Source organism: Ursus arctos, unplaced genomic scaffold (genome assembly GCF_023065955.2).
Source record: "Ursus arctos isolate Adak ecotype North America unplaced genomic scaffold, UrsArc2.0 scaffold_6, whole genome shotgun sequence".
Lineage (NCBI taxonomy): Eukaryota > Metazoa > Chordata > Mammalia > Carnivora > Ursidae > Ursus > Ursus arctos.
Genome location: NW_026623078.1, coordinates 83,604,032 through 83,626,361, shown reverse-complemented (window position 1 = coordinate 83,626,361; position 22,330 = coordinate 83,604,032). Strand labels below are relative to the sequence as shown.

The 22,330-nt window shown below is 52.2% G+C and overlaps 1 protein-coding gene across 10 annotated transcripts in view; it reads left to right on the top strand.

The window, feature by feature from the left end:
- TRAPPC9 (trafficking protein particle complex subunit 9) overlaps positions 1-22,330 on the top strand; it is a 593,937-nt gene that overhangs the window by 169,721 nt on the left and 401,886 nt on the right. For 9 of the 10 annotated variants that reach the window (XM_057307937.1, XM_048212431.2, XM_057307936.1 and 6 more), the window contains one exon: positions 9,564-9,716. The exons of the other annotated variant lie outside the window; for it this stretch is intronic. In XM_057307937.1, the coding sequence (XP_057163920.1) occupies positions 9,564-9,716 (153 nt within the window). The remainder of the gene's footprint in view (positions 1-9,563; positions 9,717-22,330) is intronic. 10 annotated transcript variants of the gene reach the window in all.

Genomic DNA, 22,330 nt, shown 5'->3' with positions numbered 1-22,330 from the left:
GGGGCTTGGAACCTATGTGCTGACTCCTTTTTTGTGGGTGCGGGCATAGGTCGGGGTGTGGCATTCAAGGCGTCTTGAGCTGTGCTGCTGTTTGCCTCTGTGCTTAGCGGAACCAGCCTGGGGTGCTGTGGTTCCTGTGTCATTTTCCTCCTCTTCCTTCTTGCTCTCGCTCCTTAGCTCTGTCTGAGCAGGGTGTCCAGCATGGGCTCTCTTCAGCCAGTGAGAGGCAAGATGGGTTTTGGAGTCTGACGGCTTTAGCTTCCAGCCCCTGCTCCGTTACTTATCGGCTGCACGACTGGTCCTGAGCAAGCCGTGTGACTGCTGGAGGCTGAGCGTTCCTGTGCAAGCTCTCCCTGGGACCCCGTCCCTCTCTCAGGTGGTCGTTCGAGAACAGGTGGGATGCCTCTGGTGCACCCTGCACAGTGCCTGGCACATGGCTGCTGGTGAGAAACCGCTCAGCTCCCTTCCCTTTATGTGGGGGAGTGAGCCAGTGCTTCTGCTCCCCCTTTTCCATGTCTGTCTGGCCCTGGGATACCAGGGCATCAGGTTGTTTCCAAGTTGCTTGTGTTATGCTATTTTTATATAATTATTTTTTTTTGAAAGTATGGTAATATAGGGCAAAATTTTAAAAAGAAATCTTGTAGAAAAGTGCTTTATTACTTAGCATTGTGAAAGCATGGAGTGTCCTGGGGAGTGGGAAAAAGGACTGTTTCTTGATGTCTCCCTCCATTGTCATGCCAGGTCCTGCTTGCATGTTTGGGTGTGGACGCAGGTCCAGGGGAGCTGGGAGCAGGCTGCTGTGGCCAGCAGCGGGTTGGGGGGCCAGGAGGGAGCCCTCAGGATCAGGCCGTCCTTGGCCGTAGACGTAGCTGTTATGATTCCCATTACAGTCTTTGGCACGAGACACACTTGGGTTCCATCCTGGCTTTGCCACTTACTGGTGGCATGACCTGAACCATGCTTGTCTTTGGCACGAGACACACTTGGGTTCCATCCTGGCTTTGCCACTTACTGGTGGCATGACCTGAACCATGCTTGTCTTTGGCACCAGACACACTTGGGTTCCATCCTGGCTTTGCCACTTACTGGCGGCATGACCTGGATTGTGCTTGTCGCTTCTGTGGCAGTCTGAGTGCATACCCGGGAGAGGACTGTGTGGTCCTTCCGGGTGTTGGGATATGCGTGCTTCGTGTCACGAGGGGTCTGTGCGCAGTTGCTCTTCCTGTCACCTGTCATCATTGTCTTGATGCTTCCTTTGCTGTTATCTTTTGAAAGTGTCTGTTCTTCTCGCACTTTTACTGCGTATCTTTTTACGTAGCCTTCTTATACCCGGTTTCTTGGCCCAGCATTTGGAGAAACCTCCCATCTGGCTTGTTCCCTGCCTTCTTTTCCCTGTCACTGTGCTTGGGGAGCAGGACAGCAGTGACCCCTGTCCTCACGGGGCTGGCGTGGGCGGAAGCCAGACGGTAGCACTTGTGCTGTGGGCCACGAGGCAGCGGGGAGGTCTCCTCTCAGTTTTTTTTCTCGCCATTGGTCCTCTGTCCACTCATTTGTCCCTACGCCCTCCAGCTGTCCATCCTCTTGCTGAAGTCTTCAGTGAGACTTTCCTGAACACCACCCATGTGGTGGCCATTGTGGGGGTACTGGGACACCCAGGAATCAGGTCCAACTTCCTGTCGCTGAGGCATGGAGGGTGCCTCCGTGGTCTTTATCCCCTGGCTACCTGCGGCCACAGTTGGTCGTCGTCATAGCTTTGCTAACTCTCAGGTGTCCTGAGTGCCTCTCACTCCCATCATTCCCGTGCCAGTCCCCACACCACCTCCTGAAGGCTTTCCCGACCCCTCAGATGGAGTCATGCTGCTCCTACTGTCCGTTGCCTTGCTTACACTCTGTTACAGTAACACTCACTTCACTTGGCTTTGTGTTACTCCAGAGTCAGGCATTTCTATCACATTTCTATATACTCATCATGCCAGGCCCATGAATAATCCATGAATCCTGTCCTGAAGGAGCTCACGATTCAGTGTGGGGAGTCAGGCATGTTCACGGAGTGGGGTTGAGTTCCAACTGCACATCTCGTATGATTTCTGCCACTTGGGAGTAATCACAGTGAGTGGATCGACTGCTGCTCTCCTAGGAAGACATTGGAGTTCATGAATGTCTAGAACTCACCCAGCTCTGTGTCCCTGGTGTCCCTCACTGCAGTGGCTTTCTCGAACATGTCAGCATGTTGCACAGTTGTGGGTTCACAGTGGAGAAGTTTACAAACCCCGTTAATTGGAAGACCAAGTGGAGTGCCTTTTAATCCCTACTACAAGACCTGATACGTCCCGCTCACTGGGAGCGTGGGTGAGAAGTAAACAAGCAGGACCGAGAGGACAGAGGAAGTTAGGATGTCTGGCTTTGCGGTTTGGGAACTTTTTTTTTTTTTTGAAGATTTTATTTATTTGAAAGAGAAAGAGAGGATGAGTAGGGGTGGGGGAGGGGCAGAGGAAGAGGGAGAAGCAGACTCCCCGCTGAGCAGGGAGCTGATCCCAGGATCCCAAGATCATGACCTGAGCCGAAAGAAGACACTTAACTGACTGAGCCACCCAGGTGCCCCAGTTTGGGAACTTTTGGACATCAAATTCCCAGTTGGTTGTTTGGGGCCAGTGGTGTTTCACTCTGACAGCACGTAGCTGCCAGGTGCTCCGATGTCTACTTCTGTGAGGCTTGGGCTTCCCCAAGAGGTACAGGCATCCAGGAGTGCTGATGCAAGCAGTTAAAACGAGGAAGAGGGGTGCCCAGGTGGCTCGGTCGGTTAAGCGTCCGACTCAATTTTGGCTCAGGTCATGATCTCAGGGTCGTGAGATCGAGCCCCACACTGGGCTGCTTATGATTGTCTGTCTCCCTCTGTCCCTCTCCCCGCTTGTGGGCTCTCTCAAATAAATGAAGAAATCTAAAGTACATTTCTGAAAATTGAGATACAACCCTCTTTCACAGGGTTCTTGTTAGGGTTAGACAGGGCAACATCTTGGGGTAGGGGAACTCCTGGCTCCACCTGCTCCCGTGTGGCCTTGGGCAGCTGGCCCGAGAGGGGGTGGTAGCAGGATGTGTTGCGAGCCTCGCTGTGTGGAGTCAGTGACCGGTGCATGTGCCCGCCTCGTGGAAGTGCTCCCTAAGTGTCAGCTGCCCTGTGGTTGCTGTGTGGGTGATGGCCCCTGGCTCGCATTAGATGTCTGTTTCCTGCCCCGCCGTCCTTTGGGGGTGTGTCTGTGGGTGCCCCCCGCAGCCCAGCTGAGATCCCAGGTGATAGTGTCTCTAATTCTGCGTCTCTCTTACAAACCGTTGCCTCTGGACGATGTCTGTGACACGTCCAGCCTTCCGTGCTCTGCAGCCTGGACCGAGGACATCTCACAGCTCATTTGAGCACAGTTGATCTCTCAGTTGCAGTGCTTTTGAGACATGAAAAGTCATCCAAACAGCCAAGAATAGTGCTGCAATTATAGGTTTTAGTTTCATTTCGGCCCTCCTCCCCTGGTGATAAATTCCTGCTACACTGGGCTGCTGGCTGAGAACATTCATTCTTTCCTACAAATCTGGGGCCTCAGCAGGAGCACTTCCTAGTTCCAGCTCCTGGGACAGCGAGTCCTGTCTTAGTTATATGCCACCCCGATTTGGACAGTGCATTAATTCAGCAGTTTTGAACCTGTTCTGTATATGATGGTGTTATAAACTTTTAAGAAATTTTCGGATTGAGAGGAACATCGTTTGTCACCTGGTCTGAGCTTTTGGGGGCTTCTCCTCTGCCCCCCATCCTTGTTCCTTCCTATAATCAGAGATCCTCCACCCAGGCATGCATCCCTTTATAGGCAGGGAGCACTTCATTTTTTTTTTTTCTTTAAAGATTTTATTTATTTATTAGAGAGAGAGCGAGTGAGAGAGAGCGAGAACTAGCAGGGGGAGGGAGAGGAAGAGGCAGACTCCCAGCTTTGCAGGGAGCCCGATTCGGGCCCGATCCTCAGGTCACTGGGATCGTGACCTGAGCGAAGGCAGACGCTTCACCGACTGAGCCCCCCAGGCACCCCGCAGGGAGCACTTCTTATTTACCTCTTTTCCCCAGAACGGAGCCCTGTGCCTGCCCTGGGGACAGTCAGTGGCTGTGCCGTGAGTTCACTGGGTGAAAGGAAGGGACAAGGCAAGCAACATGGCACTCTGTCGTGCCCCAGGCCACCTCTGCATGCCAGGCCACTGTGCCGAGGTCGCCATGCCTCAGTGTATCTTGGTGCCGACTCCAGAGTTGTCTCTGCCTGCTGACGAGGCGTTGGGACGACGGAGGAGAGCTCTCAGGGGCAGTGTCCGATTCCTGTCTGAGCCCGAAGCTCACCATTTGACTATTACTTTTGATCTCCTACCGTCTCTTTTCAAGGTCCTCTGTCCCATCACTCAGTGATGTTTTCATTGTAAGTACTCTGCGCTCTGGTTGTGAAGCTGGGTGGGTTAATGTTCCACATGAGCAGCTAGAGGCAGGACGTGTAGTGGAAAGAGCCTGCTGTTTGCTGGTCCTGGCCCTGACCTTGGTTTTTACTTCCAGCTGCTTGACTAGAGGTAAGTTGTTTAAACTCTCTGAGCTTTAGTTGCCTCTTTCATAACATGGGAATAATATGGCTGCAGTCTGAAGTTAGAAGGTAGTACTTAATAGATGGTTATATCAATTATTGTTTTTATAAAGGGACTCCAGGGGAGGAATCTGTCTTGTTCTTTGGACCTCCCCCTCTCTGCCCCACAGAGCCCCTCGGCACGGGGAGTGGAAAACAGAGGCAGGGCTTCCCTCAGTAGCTTGGACCAGCTTCTCCTGAGCCTGGTCAGTTCTTCCTGGGTACCTGTGTGGTTTGCACGGCATAGCAGGGTCCATCCACTGCTTCTGAGAAGTTGATCCTGCTGGCGGATTAAGTCTGGGGGCTCAGGGACGCACATGCCCCAGGAGATTGCTGTCCTTGTCATCAATCCACACTATCGTCGGCCCTGATAGAGGGCACCGGAAAAAGCAGCTGCAATGGCTTAGAACCCCGCCTCACTCTCCTGGGGGGGGCGTTGGGGCTCAGCATTCTCAGTCCTGTCTGTTGGCTCGCAGGCCGGGTTCACGGGGCTTCTCCCCATGTTACACTGGGGCGGCAGGGGACTGGGGCGGATTTAGATACAACACTGAGAAGTTAGCGTGTGTGCATGTGTATCTGTTTATGAAAGTGTAATATATTACCTCATTGTAGAAAATTCAGAAAATATAAACAATTTGAAATTACCTGTGATCCCACTACTCAGAGAACCAACATTTGCTTATAGGTGTGCTGTACCTATATATATATTTTCCATGTGAACCTTTTTGTGCAGTGAAATCCTGGTGTACATTCATTTAGTCTGGTAATCTGCTTTTCTCATGTCACTTTTTCCCCATCTGTTCTAAGTCTAAATCTGAAACGTTTTGGAATACATTTGTCCGTTCCACATCGAATGCTTCCTGAGTGCCCCCCACGTGCCCAGCGCTGTTCCTCGTTGAGTGGGAAGGATGCTGATGGCAGCCAGCACTGCTGCGCACTTACTGAGGGCCAAGCACAAGCCTGGAGCCTCCACGTGACTTATCTGCTCTGCACGCAGCTCCATGGAGGGGAGCTAGGCTGGTCCAGCTGGAATACTTAACACGGGTCGGGGGCTGCATCTAAGCCAGACCTTGTTCTGATTGCGTTACCCTCTTTAGCTCATTTCTTCTCCGTGACAACCCATTTTATAGATGAGCACACTGAGGCACACGGAAGTTGGTGACTTACCTAGGGATGCCCGGCTGGAGCCAGGAGTTGAACCCAGGCAGTTTCTCCTAAACTGGGCATTCTTAACCAGCATGGTGCTCTGCCTCTCCAGGGAGTGGTGAGCTTCAAAGGCAAGGTCTGGCCCCTGTCTTTCAGGTGGTGGAAGAGTGAGCTGCTTGGCACAGGCAGTGGTGTTCTAACGGAGGTGGGCACCTCAGAGCCCAGAGGAGCAATGTGGGATGGGAAAGGCATCACAGCAGAGGAGCCTCAGGGTTGGCTTGTGAGGGATGAGTCAGAATTCGCCATGTAGGAAAGTGGGCCAGGCGATCTCGGCGGGGGAGCAGCGTGTGTGGATGGGTAACTGGGGCTTAGAGGGTGAGGCCAGACGGCTCCTGCCAGGGCACTTCGGTGCTGTCGGGGCCCCATTCTCTCGTTCAGCGGGAATGCACCCCAGAGCCCTCACCTGGTCCCTGCCCATTCGGGGGAAACCTGTTTCTGAAACATAGGCCTGCTGGAATCCGAGGGTGGGGGGCCTTTGCAGGGCCTCAGTGTCCTGGCCGGTATTGGTACTTCATACTGAGGTTGGCCAGTCCTGCTAGAGAGGATGGCTAGGCTGTTTAAGGAAGTTAGCATGCATTTCAGTACCCCGGGGTCTTTGGGACCTGGCCTTCCAGCAGGTAGGGCCCAAATTATGTTCTGTCCTGGCGTCCCATAGCCTGGCATCTCATATCCCCTTCCATTCTGAAATAATTTACTGGGTCGGAAAATAGAGATAAAGAGTACAGTAATTGGGTTAGCACATATTCGTAGAATGTGAATTACTGGGTTCTTGAGAGGATTTTGGTCCTTTCACTGGTTTGGGGGCAAAGGCACTAACTTCCGATCTGGAGTCAGGCGGGCACACCCCAGGAACACAGGTGGCGGGCAGTGTGGCTTCCAGGGCCACCGTTCAGACCAGAGGTCAGGTCAGCTTCTAAAGCTGAGTCAGTGTTTTCCAGAGGAGGCTGCTGCCTGCACTCACGGGTGGAAGAATGCTCAGCAAACACGGAGAGTCTGTGCAGATGACTGTGGGAAGCTGAAGGCAGGGCCTGCGTGGGCACCGTGCACCCGCAGCGCTGTGCCGGCATGTACGGGACAGGTGCAGGGTCAGCCACACAGGTTCCCACTCCCTCCTTCTCTCTTTCTCTCTTTTTAAAGATTTTATTTATTATTTTAGAGAGAGAGTGTGTGCGTGCTCACATACGCAGAGGGGGAGGGGCAGAGGGAGAGGGACAAGAAGACTCTGTGCTGAGTGCAGAGCCCGAGGTGGGTCTCCATCCCAGGACCCTGAGATCATGACCTGAGCTGAAACCAAGAGTTGATGCTTAACTGACTGTGCCCCCCGGTGCCCTTCCCACTCCATCTTTTTAACCTACCTAACTTCTCCCCACCTTTCCAGCCTGAATAGCTGTCTCGCCAGGGCATTGCATCTGTGGCTGTGGGCAGGTCCCCCCCATCCGGGTCTGTCGAGACTCTCTGCCCCATGTAGTCATCAGTTTTATGTCCCAGGAGCCAGCATGCCCCACGATTGTCATCCGTTTCCCAACTACCCATCTTTCCCTTGGTCATTCTGAATTACTGTAGTAACGTGCATTTACGGAGCCTCTGACACTGTGTGAACCCGTGGCATTGGGGATGCTGGGTGTAGCTGGTATTTACGAGTGCCCGTTGTACACCACGTCTTGTACTTACTAGCTGAATGACCTCGATCAAGTACCTTCACCTTCTGGTTTCCTGTGGGGCTGATAGCCACCACTCCGCTGGTGGTGATTGAGCGAGATCAGCTGCGTGTGGAAAGGGTCTGGCCTGTTCGAGGCGTGCAGTGAGTGCCTGAGTCGACAGAGGGACATGGCATGGCTTCTCAGCGTCTGGTGTGGACACTACCCCAGCTGCTCCTGCTTGTAAGCACCCCTCTCTGAGGGGCCACTGAGAGTAAGTGTGGTCTGGTAGGTGGACTATGGCCAGAGTGTGGCCGGTTCTGCAGGGACCGTGCCTGGATCAAGTGCACCATGTGGACTGTTCGCAGCGTGGATCAGCCCTGGGTTCTTCAGTAAGGGCCATGGTCAAGCACTCCATCTCCCACTGAATTCTTATGTGGATGACTTATACGTCCCGAGAGCAGGACTTTATGTTTAACTTTGCCTTGCGCTGCCTCCGTGTGGGAAGTGGGTGAGTATTGTGGTTCTGGAACTGTTGTCATGCTCTGGTTTTTGACCAGGGACAAGTGACATAATTTCTCGAAGCCTTGGCTGCCTTATTTTGACACAGGACGTTTAGCACCGAGAATTGGTTCATGGGAAGGTAAGGTAAGCTAGAGGGGAGAGCAGCAGCAAGCTGGGGGCTGACGGGTCTAGGGCAGGAGGGGAAGGAGCAGAGCCAGGGAGCTGGGCCCTGAGCGGAGAACCCCAGCAGGGCTTTCTCGGGGGAAGGAGGAGCCTGTTGGAATGATCTCCTACCAGCTGGTTGCTGAGCAGAGGGTCTCGACTTGGGGTGATGGGGATGGCCCAACACATGACCCTCGGCCCCTGACAGTGATAACAGCAGTTTACTCGTCACACATGCAGCCTGGCGGAGGAGGACACTGTGTGCACACAGGGCCACACGGGGGTTACACTCGGGAACAGAGGGAAGCCAGGGGCTGTGGGAGGCTCTGTAGTCACAGGGGTGTGGGCGCCCCTGGTTCCTGCGGGAGGATGTCGTTGGCTTGTTTGAATCAGTCCATGGCTGGCCGGGAGCTGAAATCCGCCAGTTGGGGGTCAGCTGGGACTGTTCGGGGGAGGAGCATTGTTTGGCTGGACGGAGGGGGAGGTATGGGGGCATTCATGGACGCAGGGTGGGGGCCAGACTTGTGGTGAGGCCGGGCCAGGCCCTCCTGGTTCCACTGGATGCCGAGGCAGCACTTGATGTTAGGCCTTGATTTTAGGACTGAAGCAGGGGTTGTCTGGCATGCATGGGAGCCATGAAGGTGACACAGCTGCTTTGAAACGGCACAAATGGGGCCTCCTTCCCATCTCCCTCCCTCCCCCTCAGTGCATTAGCGCCTTTAGTTTCAGGGCACTTCACAGACACTGCTTTGCTTAACGTATAAAAGAGCCCTGTGATGTGGGATTTGTCACCCCATTTCCACACGGAGACACCTTGGCTTAAGAGAATCATGACCCTCCATCTGCTCCAGTTAGTCAGAGACGGAACGGCATCAGACCCGAGGCCGTCTGACTCTGACACGCAGGCTCTCTGCCGGGCGGAGGGGGGTTTGCAGGAGAGCACGGAAGCCCCCTCTGCAGGCTCCGCGGGTCCCAGGAGCGGCACCCGGTCCCGTGCTGCTGATTTTGAATCCTTGTTTCCTGAACAGGGTCTCTCCTACTCATTGTGCTTCTCCCACTCGACGTGGATCTGTTCCTCCTTAAGGTGACATAACCCAGACAGTCCTCGTTGTGGGAAATTCCAGTTAGCTCCGATTCCATTTATAAGAGCAAAGGGTGCGTTGATTTTGCTGGCGAGAGGAAGCCACGCAGTAGGAGTGGGGCTGAGCTGGCCCCTCGTGCCTCGCTCACGGGCACGGGTCATTGCCTTGCCACACCCATGAGTCTGGAATTTTCTTGGTACTTTGATCTATCATGTTTTAAATGGTTTGCCTTTTCCTTTGCTCTTGGGGCTGCATCAGGGTTTTCCGCGCGGATTGGTAAATCACATGCTGCCTCAGTTCTGCCATCCTGGTCACCACTGCCACTGTCATTGTAGAAAAACTGTATGGCGACTTCTTGAGCTGGAACCTGGAAGAAACCCTTGCCCAGTTTCCTCTGCAGCCGGGGAAGGTGGCCACTTTCGTGGTCAACATCAAGGTGAAGCTGGATTTCTCGTGCCAGGAGAATCTCCTCCAAGACCTCAGTGACGGTAAGCCCCCCCTCCCCCCCGCCCCCCGTCTTAATCAGCGGGTCGTGGCCCCTTGGTGCCTGCTGCCTGCTCGTCGTAACTTGCCATTCATTAGCTCGAGCTGCTTGAGACTTCTCCTGGGCACTTCGTTTGCTCACTGAGTTCCTGTACAGATCTGAAAGCAATAAAGGTACTGTCCAGTTAAATCATTTCTTAATTCACACTTTTTACTGTTTTGTGCTCATTTGCCAGGAGGTCATCTTAAATTGGTGGAATTGCTGCATTTTTTCAAGTATAACTGCTGTGATCTAATTAGCTGTGATGATAAAGTTCTCCTTCAGAGGCTGGGGGTTTCTGTAAGGAGGTGGCATCTGGAGAAAATGGGCATTTACACTCGTTGTGGCATTAGGAGGAGCTGATTAGGAGTAAGATTTACTGGATTAATTGTGTCAGATTACGAAAGGATGTATGCATTCATGCACCCGTTTGCAGGCACCGCGGGGCATACTGGTGAGCTCAGGCCGCTGTAACAAGATCCACAGACAGTGTGTCCACACGACAGAAGCTGACTGCCCGCAGTTCCGAAGGCTGGACGTCTGAGATCAGGGTGCTAGCATGTGTCCCCTCCTGCTATTGCGAGGACAGCAGCCTTGTCGGGTTAGGGCCCCACCCTATGACCTCAGTTAACCTTTATCACCTCCTCACAGGCCCTGTCTCCGAATACAGTCACGTTTGGAGTTCGGGCTTCAACACAGGAGTTTTGGGGCCGCAAGCATCCAGTTGAAGGGTACAGTGAGACAGCAGATTCTGTCATTAGAACTTACTGTGTAACTTTGGGTGAGCGACTTCGACTTCTCTAGTCTCCTAGTTTGTGAAATGATCATGAGCGTCTCTGGGGTTGTTGTGAGGACTTGCACTCCAGCTGCAGCCTGGTGACGGCTCAACAAGCGTCAGTTATGTTCTGTCTCCCCATCCCTCGTCCGTAGCGTTACACGACATTTGACTGTCTCGTATTACGAAACAGCACTGGACGAGGCTCTTGGACCACAGGATGAGCAATGAGGAAGGGTCTGTCTGCTGCAGGACAGTGATGATGTAGCAGCTAATATTTAAGAGGTTTACATAAATCAACTCACTTAATCCTCGCAGCAGTCCTGTGAAGTGGGTGCTATTAACGTCTCCACTTTACAAATGAGGACATGAAGGCCTGGAGACGCTGAGTAATTTTTCAAAGATCACCCAGCTAGGAAGTGGCAGAACTGGGTTATGAATCCAGGCAGCCTGACTCCAGAGTGTGTCCTTGTAACCCTTTTGTGACCCAGAGGGTCAGCCGGAAAAATAAGTATGGGATTAGAGCGCCCCGAAACTCAGGGACATGATGAGATGCAGCTCACTTTATCTGGCGGGGTCCTGTGGGGAAACATCATCACCAAGTTGATGTGTGCCTTGGGCCTGAACCAGGAAGTTTTCTTGACGGAGAAAAAGCATGGGCCCCCCAGGCCTTGGCCTTGCAAGGAGTCAGCTGGTACGGAGGCCCAGAGGCCTGTCAGTTATGAAGTGGGTATTACCTTCAGGGATGAGATGTCTATCTGTCTCTCTGTGGGAATGGGACTCTGTTTCTCGGCCAGTCTCTCTCAGCCGTACATGGGTGCTCAGGAATGATGCTGTCCCGTTGAACTCGAGAGAGAAAGCTTAGTTATGGTTTCGTGTTGCTATGATGGGGACTGTCTCCTACCCTCTTGTGCCCCTGAGGCGTCTCTGGCCACACTGGCCACCTTGTCCCCAGAGTGTGCTCAGCTGTCCTGCCTGAGGGCCTTTGTACTGGCTCTGCTCTCACCTGATGCTCTCCCCCACAGTCTGCACACCCACACCTGACTGTTCAGATCGCAGGTCAGAAGTCTCCCCTGCAGACAGGCCACCCTGACCACGTCCGCTGGACCAGCACCCTGGCCCTCGTCATTCTTGTTGTAGCACGTGTGTTATTAACTGCGCTTGTTCCTGGAAGGGCCTGTTGGTTTTTCCTGTCTATCTGCCTCCATCCTGTAGATGAGAAATTTCAGGGAACAAGGACCCCGTCTATCCTATTCAGTGTGTATTCACACTCTCTGGGCCGCAGCAGAGAAAGAGCTGCTGCCCGTTTGTAGTCTGGATGAGTGTGTGAGTGCCTCTGCCCCCTCCCTTTCCCTTCGTGGGGGGGCTCCACGTCTCAACGTCATTGTCTCCCAGGGCCCCACCTTAGAGCACTGTCACCTGGGCGTTAGGGCTTCAACGTAGGAATTTTGGAGGACACAGACATTCAGTCCATAACACTTGTCGTGAAATTTGCTCTCCTGTGCTCTCTGTAGTGTTTAACCATAACGAGCTTCCTTGAATAATACTAATATTTGCTGAACATTTTTTTGGTATATTATTAACAAAGGTAGAAAAGTCAGTTTACTGGTGGACACATTAGAAACTGTGAAAATGTCAAGTGGATTTAACATTATACCCGGGCTTAAAGAATATCAGATCAAATAGATTTTTTTCTGTTTGGAAACTGCTCGATACCACCAGAATACATTTTTCTGCAAGTAGACAGAGGGTTACAGACAGAGGTTCTGACTTTTCTTTTTTCCAAGAAGGAAGTTTGGCAGAATCAATGGTGCCTGACACCTGCCCAGGGAGTGCTTGATTAGATACCGTCCCAGGGGCCTGTCTGTGCGAGCAGATTTCCAGCTGAGCTACCTGGCTGTGAGGACGAAAGGACAGGACACTGACTTGGCTACCTGCCAAAGGTGGTGCGTCTCCCTGAGAGACACGACAGGAGGCCTCCAGGGGAAACCGTACGTGTCTTCGCTGTGGCGGCTGTGTGAGCTCTGTGCTCAGGCAGACAGGTTTGTTCTGTTGCTGTGTCTTCTGCCTCTTGTTACAGAGCTCTGGAGCACTGCCTCTGCTCTTCCACGCTGAAAGTAAAGTTGTAGCCCGAGATTTGTAGTCTGGGAATACCTTTCTCTATCCTTTAAAATAAAACTAGATCAAAGGGACTAGGATCGTATCACTAAGTGGTTTGTAAATGTAAGGCTGGCCTCGTTTCCCACCAGTTAGCCGCAGCACACGTGTGAGATAGAACGTGGTGGCTGCTAACCAGATGCCCTCCTCACCGATGATGCTTGTTTCCACAGCAGACTTAGAATTTGAGGCACAGAATCTTAATGTTCACAACCAGGGTGGGCTTTATAGAGGAGAAAAGGTGGGCACCAAGGCCCACAAAGGACCTTCCAGAGTCTGGTGAGTGGATGATGCACTGTATGTTTAGGCTAAGGAGTCAAGAATTTAAGAAACAAACAAACAGAAGAGGAAAAAACAAAAACTCCCCCAGACTCTCCAATACAGAGAACACCCTGGTGGCTGCCAGAGCGGCGGTGGCTGGGGGACGGTGAAGTAGGCAAAGGGGATCGAGAGTGCGCTGACCCGGACGGGCACCGGGCGGCGGATGGAAGTGTTGAGTTGCCGTGTTGCACGCCGGAGCTGATATTACACCGTGTGCTGGCTACGCTGGCTTAACACCAGAGAGGGGCCTGGAGACAGCTGTGACCTCAGTGGCCTCTGGGGATTGGGAGGTGACCCGCGTGTGGCTCTCAGTCGAACACGTTCAGAAACCTTCATCCAGGGAGCACTTGTGGACCAAATTTGCTTTTCCAGCATGGACTCAGATTACTGAAATTAGGTGCCGTTTTAAGAATTTAGAGCAGTAGGGGCGCCTGGGTGGCTCAGTCGTTAAGCGTCTGCCTTCAGCTGAGGGCGTGATCCTGGCGTTCTGGGATCGAGCCCCACATCAGGCTCCTCCGCTGGGAGCCTGCTTCTTTCTCTCCCACTCCCCCTGTTTGTGTTCCCTCTCTCCCTGGCTGTCTCTCTCTCTGTCGAATGAATAAATAAAATCTTAAAAAAAAAAAAAAGAATTTAGAGCAGTAAGTATAGCTATCATGCAAACCAGGACCCTGGGTTCTGTGTGGGTTGTAGGCATGTGGCAGAGAGGTGATATTTTTTTTTTAAAGATTTTATTTATTTATTTGACAGAGATAGAGACAGCTAGCGAGAGAGGGAACACAAGCAGGGGGAGTGGGAGAGGAAGAAGCAGGCTCACAGCAGAGGAGCCTGATGTGGGGCTCGATCCCACAACGCCGGGATCACGCCCTGAGCCAAAGGCAGAGGCTTAACCGCTGTGCCACCCAGGCGCCCCAGAGAGGTAATATTTACTGAGCGATGGCAGATGCCGCATGTAAGCCTGGACCGGCCACTTGATTTGGACTCTTTCTGTTTAACCTTCCCAGCAGCTCTGGAAAGTAGATGATTTTACAAAATGATTCCCATTTTGTAAAAACAGGTGGGAGGGCGGGTGTAGATGAAAGGAGATTGAAGAGAAATCCAACAGTGAAATGCTATATGCGATCCTCATCCTATCCTGGATTTAATGAAAAGACTCGAAGGACATTTTTGGGACCTCAGCATTGTGGATGGGGCACGGGGGCAATGGCCTTCCTTGGCAGCCACCCTGCGCAGCTGAGGAAGTGAGGGGCCCACTCATAGGCTCTCTGCGTCCCTGAGGGAGAAATCCTGGGCCCGGGCGTTGAGCTGTGCCGCGGGGCAGAGGGGAGACGCGGCCCTCCTCAGTGTGCCCAGGTGTGGAGGGTTTTGCTTCCACGCTGTGCCCGCTCTTCCCCACTGGACTCGTGGACCTCCACAGAGGTTTTCTTGTTTGTGGGTGATTGTCTAAATCAGTGTGCTTTGGGGGGAGATGGTAGAAAACTCTTACTCCTCCGTGATGATGATGCCACTCTCTGTAAAAGTAGTTTTAAACTGCTTTTAGTAATTCTTTTGATAGAGGTAGTATTGGCGTTGGTATTCGGAAACTATGTATTGATGTGGAATAAAGTGAGTAATTAATTTTTGACAATCTGATTCTAACACCTGGTCTTGAACTAGGATTCTCAAATGGAAGAAAGGAGGTAACAGATGTAAGAGAATAGAGATTAAGTAAAAATTTTGTAGTCTGGGGTGGCTCAGTCGTTACGCGTCTGCCTTTGGCTCAGGGCGTGATCCCAGGGTCCTGGGATCGAGCCCCACATTAGGCTCCTCTGCTATGAGCCTGTTTCTTCCTCTCCCACTCCCCCTGCTTGTGTTCCCTCTCTCACTGGCTGTCTCTCTGTCAAATAAATAAAATCTTAAAAAAAAATTTTTTTTGGTAGTCTGGGCCTTGAATAAAAATAACAGCATGAAATTGTGAGGTATTGGGGCACCTGGGCAGTTCAGCCAGTTGAGCAGCGAAATCTTGATTTCAGCTTGGGGTCCTGAGATCGAGCCCTGCGTTGAGCTCTGTGCTCAGCAGGGAGTTTGCTGGACATTCTCTTCCTTTGCCCCTCCTCCTGCTTGCATCTCTCTCTCTCAAAAAAAGATTAATTAAAAAAAATGAAATTATGGTGCACCTGGGTGGCTCAGTTGGTGAAGCATCTGCCTTCGGCTCAGGTCATGATCTCAGGGTCCTGCAATGGAGCCCTGCATCAGGCTCCCTGCTCAGCGGGGAGTCTGCTTCTCTCTCCCCCTTTCCCTCTGCCTCTCCTCCTGCTTGTGCCCATGCGCTCTCAAATAAATAAGTAAAATCTTTAAAAAAATGAAATTATGAGGTATTTAAAAATGAGTCTACCTGTCTGTCTGCCCTGTATGTGGCCAAGGCCTGGAAACTGAGCAGCCCCAGAGCAGGGAGCTTTCCGAATCCTCATATCATGATCAGAAGAGAAGCCAGGGCTCTTTGGAGTTGGCCCGCTCCTGGTCGGGAGCAGGAAGTGTAGTAGGACGATCTTGAAACAGGGCGTGAGATCTCTAGCAAGGAGCTGTCAGAGTGAACTGAGGTGGCGTCAGGCAGATGGACCCGAAGGTGCTGCCACTGACAATTTGAGAATCACTGAGGGTGACAGCTGTTTCAATCCTGCAGTCTTCATGCTGCTAGAAAGAATCTTCCACCTTTGCGAATGACAGGGAACCAGTTCATTATTTTGAACATGACAAGTAATGGGTGTTTATTCTGCTTTTCCGTGTGTGTACCATTGGACCCCCAATAGTTGATGAGGGGGTTTCTCTTTACCCAAGGGCTCCAGCTAACAGTTGGGGAGGGATGAGGGAATTAGAGTACTATCATTTTGCATCCCTGGTAGATGAGTGGCTCAACACCGTGAGCATCCACATAACAGAGTAAGAGATAAGCAGCTGTTACGTTCTGCTGTGGGGAGAACGCACAGCTCCCACGCATCACACCTGAGACTGGTCAGCGCTCTGGATCCAGCTGCCGATTTGCAGGGACTCGATGACAGAACGACTTGTTATCCAGGACCAGCCCAGACTAGGGCCAGCGACCTGCTTTCTTCAAGGGTAAAGTGTAAGGGGAAACCCGGCTGGAGTCGGGGACAGCTGCACACCAGGGTGAAGGTGTCAGTACCACTCAAGGACACACTTGAAAATGATTCAAATGGTAAATTTGACATGATGTCTATTTCACCCCCCCACCCGCCCCGCCAAAGGGATAAAAGGGCTTCCTGGAGTTAAACTTCGCTAACTTAAAACAGTACATTTAAACACCGTATTTGAAAATACACCGCACAGTTAAGCGCCCGTGCTCTCGGCTCCGTGCTTGGGGAGTAGAGCGTTAAGAAAAGCTCGGAAATGACTGCTGTGAGGTCAGGGCAGGGTGAGCTTCTGGGGAGGGAGGACGTTGTGATGGTGATGAGGCCAGCTGAGGGCTCCCGGGGGCTGGCAGAGCCCCATCGCTTGAGCTGCGCAGTGGTTCCAGTAGGTCTTCATTCAACAGCATACTTTGTGCAGCTTGGTCAGTGTTCTGTTTTACCATAAGATGTTTTTAAAGAACAAAAACATTAGAAATGTTTTCATAATACTGCTTTTGCATGACAGCTTTTTCATTGGACCAGATTGAAAAATTATTTTTATCCATGAGGTTTTTCATCAAGGCATTGTCTGGAAGGTCACGTCAGGCTGCTGCACGGGCCCTTTTCTTGGGGAATGTTTGAGCATAACGAACTTTCAGCGAGATCGACGAGTTAGTGATTTGATTTTACTGGGGCTGATGCTTTTGGAGACTGAATGAAAGCATCACCTGCTTTGGGTTTCCTTTTTAATCCGTTAATTTGGTTTTCTCTTTCTGTACACTTTTTTGGCTCTCAGTTTTTTAGGAGAAGTGTGAGCTTTCTCTGCTGACCATTTCTGTTGGACATGAACGTGGCATTTCTGGCCATGGCGATGCTTAGCAGCACAGACCAGGAGAGACCAGGGGCCTGCTCACCACAGGGAGTCTGTCCTGCCGTTCTGTGCCCCTCCCCTCCCTTAGGGAACAGACAGGACGATATTTCCAGGCTTGTGTGTGGTGGCTGGAGAGAATGGAAGGGCTGTTGTAGTTCTGTGGACACGTGGAGACTTGGAAATTTCCGTAATGGGCGTATGATACCAGTACATGGGAGGCATCTTGCCCACGGCAGGGTGGAGGGAGGGGGAGGGTGATGCTAGATCCTGCCCTCCAGGTTATCCACTGCTTTTGCATCTCGAGAAGGAACCAGCTAACACTGCTGAGCCGCCTTCATTCAGTCTCCTGAACCCTGACACTGTGGGGAGAGGGCGCTTCTCTGCATCATGGAGCTCCCCCCGACCCCATGCCATTCCTTCAGAGGCTGCGGACACGCGTGTGCCTTGGCGCCTGCTGCCTGCAGGCCATCCTTCCGTCCTCTTCCCCGCTCCTGCACAACTTTTCACAGAGGCCACTGGGCAGAGATGTTCTCAGCTTCCTTCTCTATCTGGAGTACGTTTGTCTTTCCGTCTGTTTGACCCTGGAGGAAGAGGTCTCTCTAATCAGTGGCAAATTCTTGGACGTGTGTTCAGGATCCTCTCTCTTTGGACCTTTCAACTTGACCACTGGTTTTTTAAGTCACGATCTATGGACAACATGCACCAGAGGTGGCTTGATAACGTGCAGTTCCTTGGCCTGTCAGGCTTCTCAACTGACCTCCGAGGGCGCTGGGTGGGATCTGTGTTTCTGACGGGGTCCCCTGTGGATTCCTCTGCACATCGAGGTCTGAGCAGTTTTGTACCAGTCCCTCCGTAAATATGGTCAATCTTTATCTTAAAATCTAGGTAGCAGAGAACAAACCCTTTCCTCAGCCATGGCTTTCTCTCCAGCTGCTGCTTCCCCCTTCCGTTCCTTGTTCTCCTCAGGCTGCTGAGGCCAGGCCCCTCTCTGGGCCAGGGTCCCGCTCATCAACCCCTGTGAGGTCTGGGTGCCCGTTCCTCCCTCCAGACTTGCCCTCACTGGTTCTGTCTTTTTGTCTGTATTCCAACTAATGACATTCCTAATAGTTGGTCCTTTGCTCCTTTTTTAATGTCATATTGTTCTAAATGATCTTAACAGCTCCCCAACCTACAATTTCAATGCTGTGCTGAGCCTCTGAAATCTTTATTTCTGCTCCTGAACTCCACAACTCTATTTTTAGTGGGCTTCCTGACATTGTCACCTGGCAGTCCCCAAAGCGGCTCACGTGCAACCCATGTGGACCCCGATACGCTGCAGCTCACCGCAGACCTGCTCCTCTTCCGTTGCTTCCTCTGCGGACGGGAGCTGTCACCGTGCACTTGGAAGTGAGCTGTTCCTTGTCACTGCTAAAGCTGCATCCGCTCCCCACCAAGCCCTGTCCGCGCTCTCTCCTAAACGTCCCTGCATCCCTCCCCCTCTGCCTGGGGACCACTGTAGGAACTCACTCATCTCCTGGCCACTGGCCTTGCGTTCTTTTTTTTTTTTTTAAAGATTTATTTATTTATTTGACAGAGACAGCCAGCGAGAGAGGGAACACAGCAGGGGGAGTGGGAGAGGAAGAAGCAGGCTCCCAGCGGAGGAGCCCGATGTGGGACTCGATCCCGGAACGCCAGGATCACGCCCTGAGCCGAAGGCAGACGCTTTAACGACTGTGCTACCCAGGCGCCCCTGGCCTTGCCTTCTTAAATCTGTCCTCTGTTATGTTTTTGCTTTTTCTGGAAAACAAATGTGCTTCTGACTTTGGAGTGTAATGTCCTGTAAAATCTGGTCCCAACCACCCCCTGCCCTCCCGGCCTCATTTGTGCTGCTGCTCCTTTACATTTCATACTTCGGTGTTGTGAAATATTGTGAGTTGCTGCCTTTTCCTCCACCTGCAGTGCCGTCAGCCTTCGCCTGCTAGCCCCAGCTTTGGTCACTTCCTCTTTGAAGGCCTTTCCTGGCCTGAGTGTTACTTTGGCCCCTTCGAGTGCTGTTAGTTTCTCCCACACTATTCTTGCACCCAGCACAGAGCCTGGCTCAGAGAAGATTCCCAGCAGATATTTACCGAATGAGGGATGATAGGCATGTTGTGAAGCCTCATCGAGTGTTCCCGACCCTGAGGTCAGGGAAGGGAGAGCCGTCTGGGCCGGGATGATCAGACTTCTGGATGCAGGGCCCTTGAATGGTGCCTCACTGAAGGGTGAGCTCGACTCCAGAGGGTAGGGATGGAGACGAGGGACAGAGGACTGGGCCGAGAGGACTAGGTAGGATGGTGGGGCAGGTGGGCTGTGGGAGGCCTGAAGCTCGGAGAAGAATGGTGGGCTTTATTGGAAGGTCCTGGACATCCATAGAGAGCTTTTCAGAAGGTTGATGTGATGGAGATTGTTTTGAGAGGGTGAGTGGGTGGATTCACCTGGATGTGGTTGGTGACAGGTGTTAACAGTTCAAGGGTGAGGCGCATGCTTAAGCAGGAGAGAGCCTGGTTGCCTGGAGGAGGAGGGTGTCGTGCAGAAAGGAGCCTCCAAAGACCTGAACTGGGGTCCTTCCCCGCTGGGCGGCCTTCGCTGAAAGACTTCACGTGTTTGCGGCACACAGTCTAGTAGCTGGCCAAGCAGTTTGGTGAGCTCCTGTTAGAGTTTATTCTGTTCCCTGTGGAAAAATCCATTTTTTCTTGCCTGAAATGCCTCATGCTTATTATGCCTAAGACAAGCTCTGCCTACGGGAAGGTAACACGTTCAGGTCTTTGTCCACAGCTGGAGACTTACATTAAAAAACCGTATTTCCAGAGCGCCTGGGCGGCTCAGTCTGTTAAGCTTCAGACTTTTGTTCTCAGCTCAGGTCTTGATCTCAGGGTTGTGAGTTCAAGCCCTGTGTTGGGCCCCGTGCTGGGCATGGAGCCCACTTAACAAAAAAACCCCAACCTTGTATTTCCATCTGGCATTTCTTTTTTTTTTTTTTTTTTTAAAGATTTTATTTATTTATTTGACAGAGAGACAGCCAGCGAGAGAGGGAACACAGCAGGGGGAGTGGGAGAGGAAGAAGCAGACTCCCAGCGGAGGAGCCTGATGTGGGGCTCGATCCCGGAACGCCAGGATCACGCCCTGAGCCGAAGGCAGACGCTTTAACGACTGCGCCACCCAGGCGCCCCTCCATCTGGCATTTCATTATATTTTGCTTCTTCCCAATTTCATGATAATGGATGCTTCAACCTATCGCTGTGGCCGGAGATCGAGAGCTGCCGCTGTGGGATATACTGCGTTCCCTTTTATACTGCTGCCTCACCTCAGCACTGTGCTCTGAAACTGGGGTGCTAGTCCAGGTCTTTGTCCTGGTCTGCTGCTCTCTTTGAAAAGAAATACGAATTCTTGGAAATCTCAGTCTTATTTTTTTAAAGAAAAGTGACTCATCCTGAACTACCCAGAAATCGAAGGTGGTGGAATCTTGATGCCGTATCTCTTTTCTCTTTACAACTCCTAGATGCCCGAGGCTTTCACAGACATGCGATTTTTTTGAGGGTGGCTAAGGATTTTATTGAATTGTGTGTTTTTCCTGAGGCTGCAGAGTATCAGGGATGGGTGGAGCTCACCATGTCGAGGGCCTGTTATCAAGGCCCCTCCTGTTCTTGCAGATCTGTCGCTGTACCCCTGAGAGGTGGTGCTGCTGTCCCCTCAGGTGGCCCGCAGCTCTGTGGCGTCTCTCTCCTCGCACGGGCCCCCAGCTGCTGCAACTGTGTCTGCAAGGTCGGTCTTCCTTTCCACACGCGTCTTAAAGGCAGGGCCGGTGTCCTCAGTGTCTCTCAACTCCAGCTCCTAGCTCTGTGCCTGGAGCTCTCTGTTTCCTCTGCTGAGTTGCCCTTGTCCCCTTCAACCTTGCACATGGAATTCCTTAGGGCTCCACCCAAGGCCCTCTTCTATCTTCTCAGTTCCCTCTTTCTCAAGACTCTCTCTGTTCACATGGCTTCAGTAACCATCCCACCAGGTCAGGCCCTTGGTCTGTGTATCTGACCACATGTCCCGTGAAGCTCTTAATTCTGGGGCCAGGTGAATCTGGGTGGAGGTTTCACTGGTGGCTGTTCCCCATCCCCAGCTGTGGAGGGTGTCCATCAGCGCCCTCAGGCACAGTCTTTGCTGCTCCTCCCCTTGCAGGTTAGGGCTTTGATCTCACAGGGAGAGGGGAGAGGCTGGGACTAGTGCAGTGGCTGGCGTTCCCCTCCCAGCCCAGCTCCAAGGAGACGGTTCCAGGATCCTACAGCAGACCCAGGGGCTTTACACTCTTGGAGCCCATGCAAGGCCTTTAGCAATTCCTGAGCCATTTCTAGCTGATCCTTTTTACTGGATTCTGTGGTTTCCAGCAGAAGCCCATGTGGGCAAATGCTGGGGGCCCTGTTTCTCCCCTGCAGCTGCCTGTCAACAGATTTCAGGTTAGTTTTCCCTCTGACTTTAGTTCTCTGATTGGTTCAGGAAAAGTTGGTTTTCAGTTTATCCAGCTTTTTTCTTAAGTGTGGGAGCTGTGCTTTTTTCAGTTCTGTACATCTCCGAGCTAAACTCAGAAATCCACCTCCTGGATTGTAACGCAGACCTGCAGTCATTTTCACACTGTGTTGGCCAGTTGTTGGATCACACACTGCTTTCGTTTTGTGTTCAGTGGGTTATCAGCTTCCTTTCTGAAGGCAAGGTTCCCAACGGGCTGAAGGGCCTGCCCGACATTGTGTTCAGCCTTTATTGCCCACCAGCCTTCTCACTCCCAAACCGCAACTTCACAGCTTGGTGGCTCAGCCTGGGGAAAGGTCAGCTTGCCCAGCTTCCCTGGAGCTCTCAGGAGCACATCTATGGATGAGAAAAAGCTTCACAACACCCCGAAGCTGAGTTCTTGCCCCAGACCTCTGTCTAGTAACCCGTGGAGGTGCCCGTATCCCCGGGCCACTGTTAACCCTGCAGGTGGGAAGGTTGACTCCGTTCTCTGATGTAAATTCAGGTGGGATGGTAACTTTCTAAGCCACCAGGGTAGAACGAAAACCCAGCTGGCTGTCCTTCATCAGCAACAGGTGATCCCTTGCCGGCCCCTGGAGCTGAAGCCTTCCGGACCACTGATCTCATTACTGCCTTTCCAGCCAAGCTGGTGGGGATTCGCTGGCAAGCAAATTAGGTAGGTGTTCAGTACTGGGGAGTCGGGAGGTTTGCTGTGAGCTCTGGCTGTAGATCGCACCAAGTCTGGCTGTAGGTTTGTCTTTTAAGTATTACCAGCCCTTCTCTCTAACCCTTTCAACTGTTTTTGGATTCTGGTTGGTCTCCCAGCTGCTCACTGTGCTCCC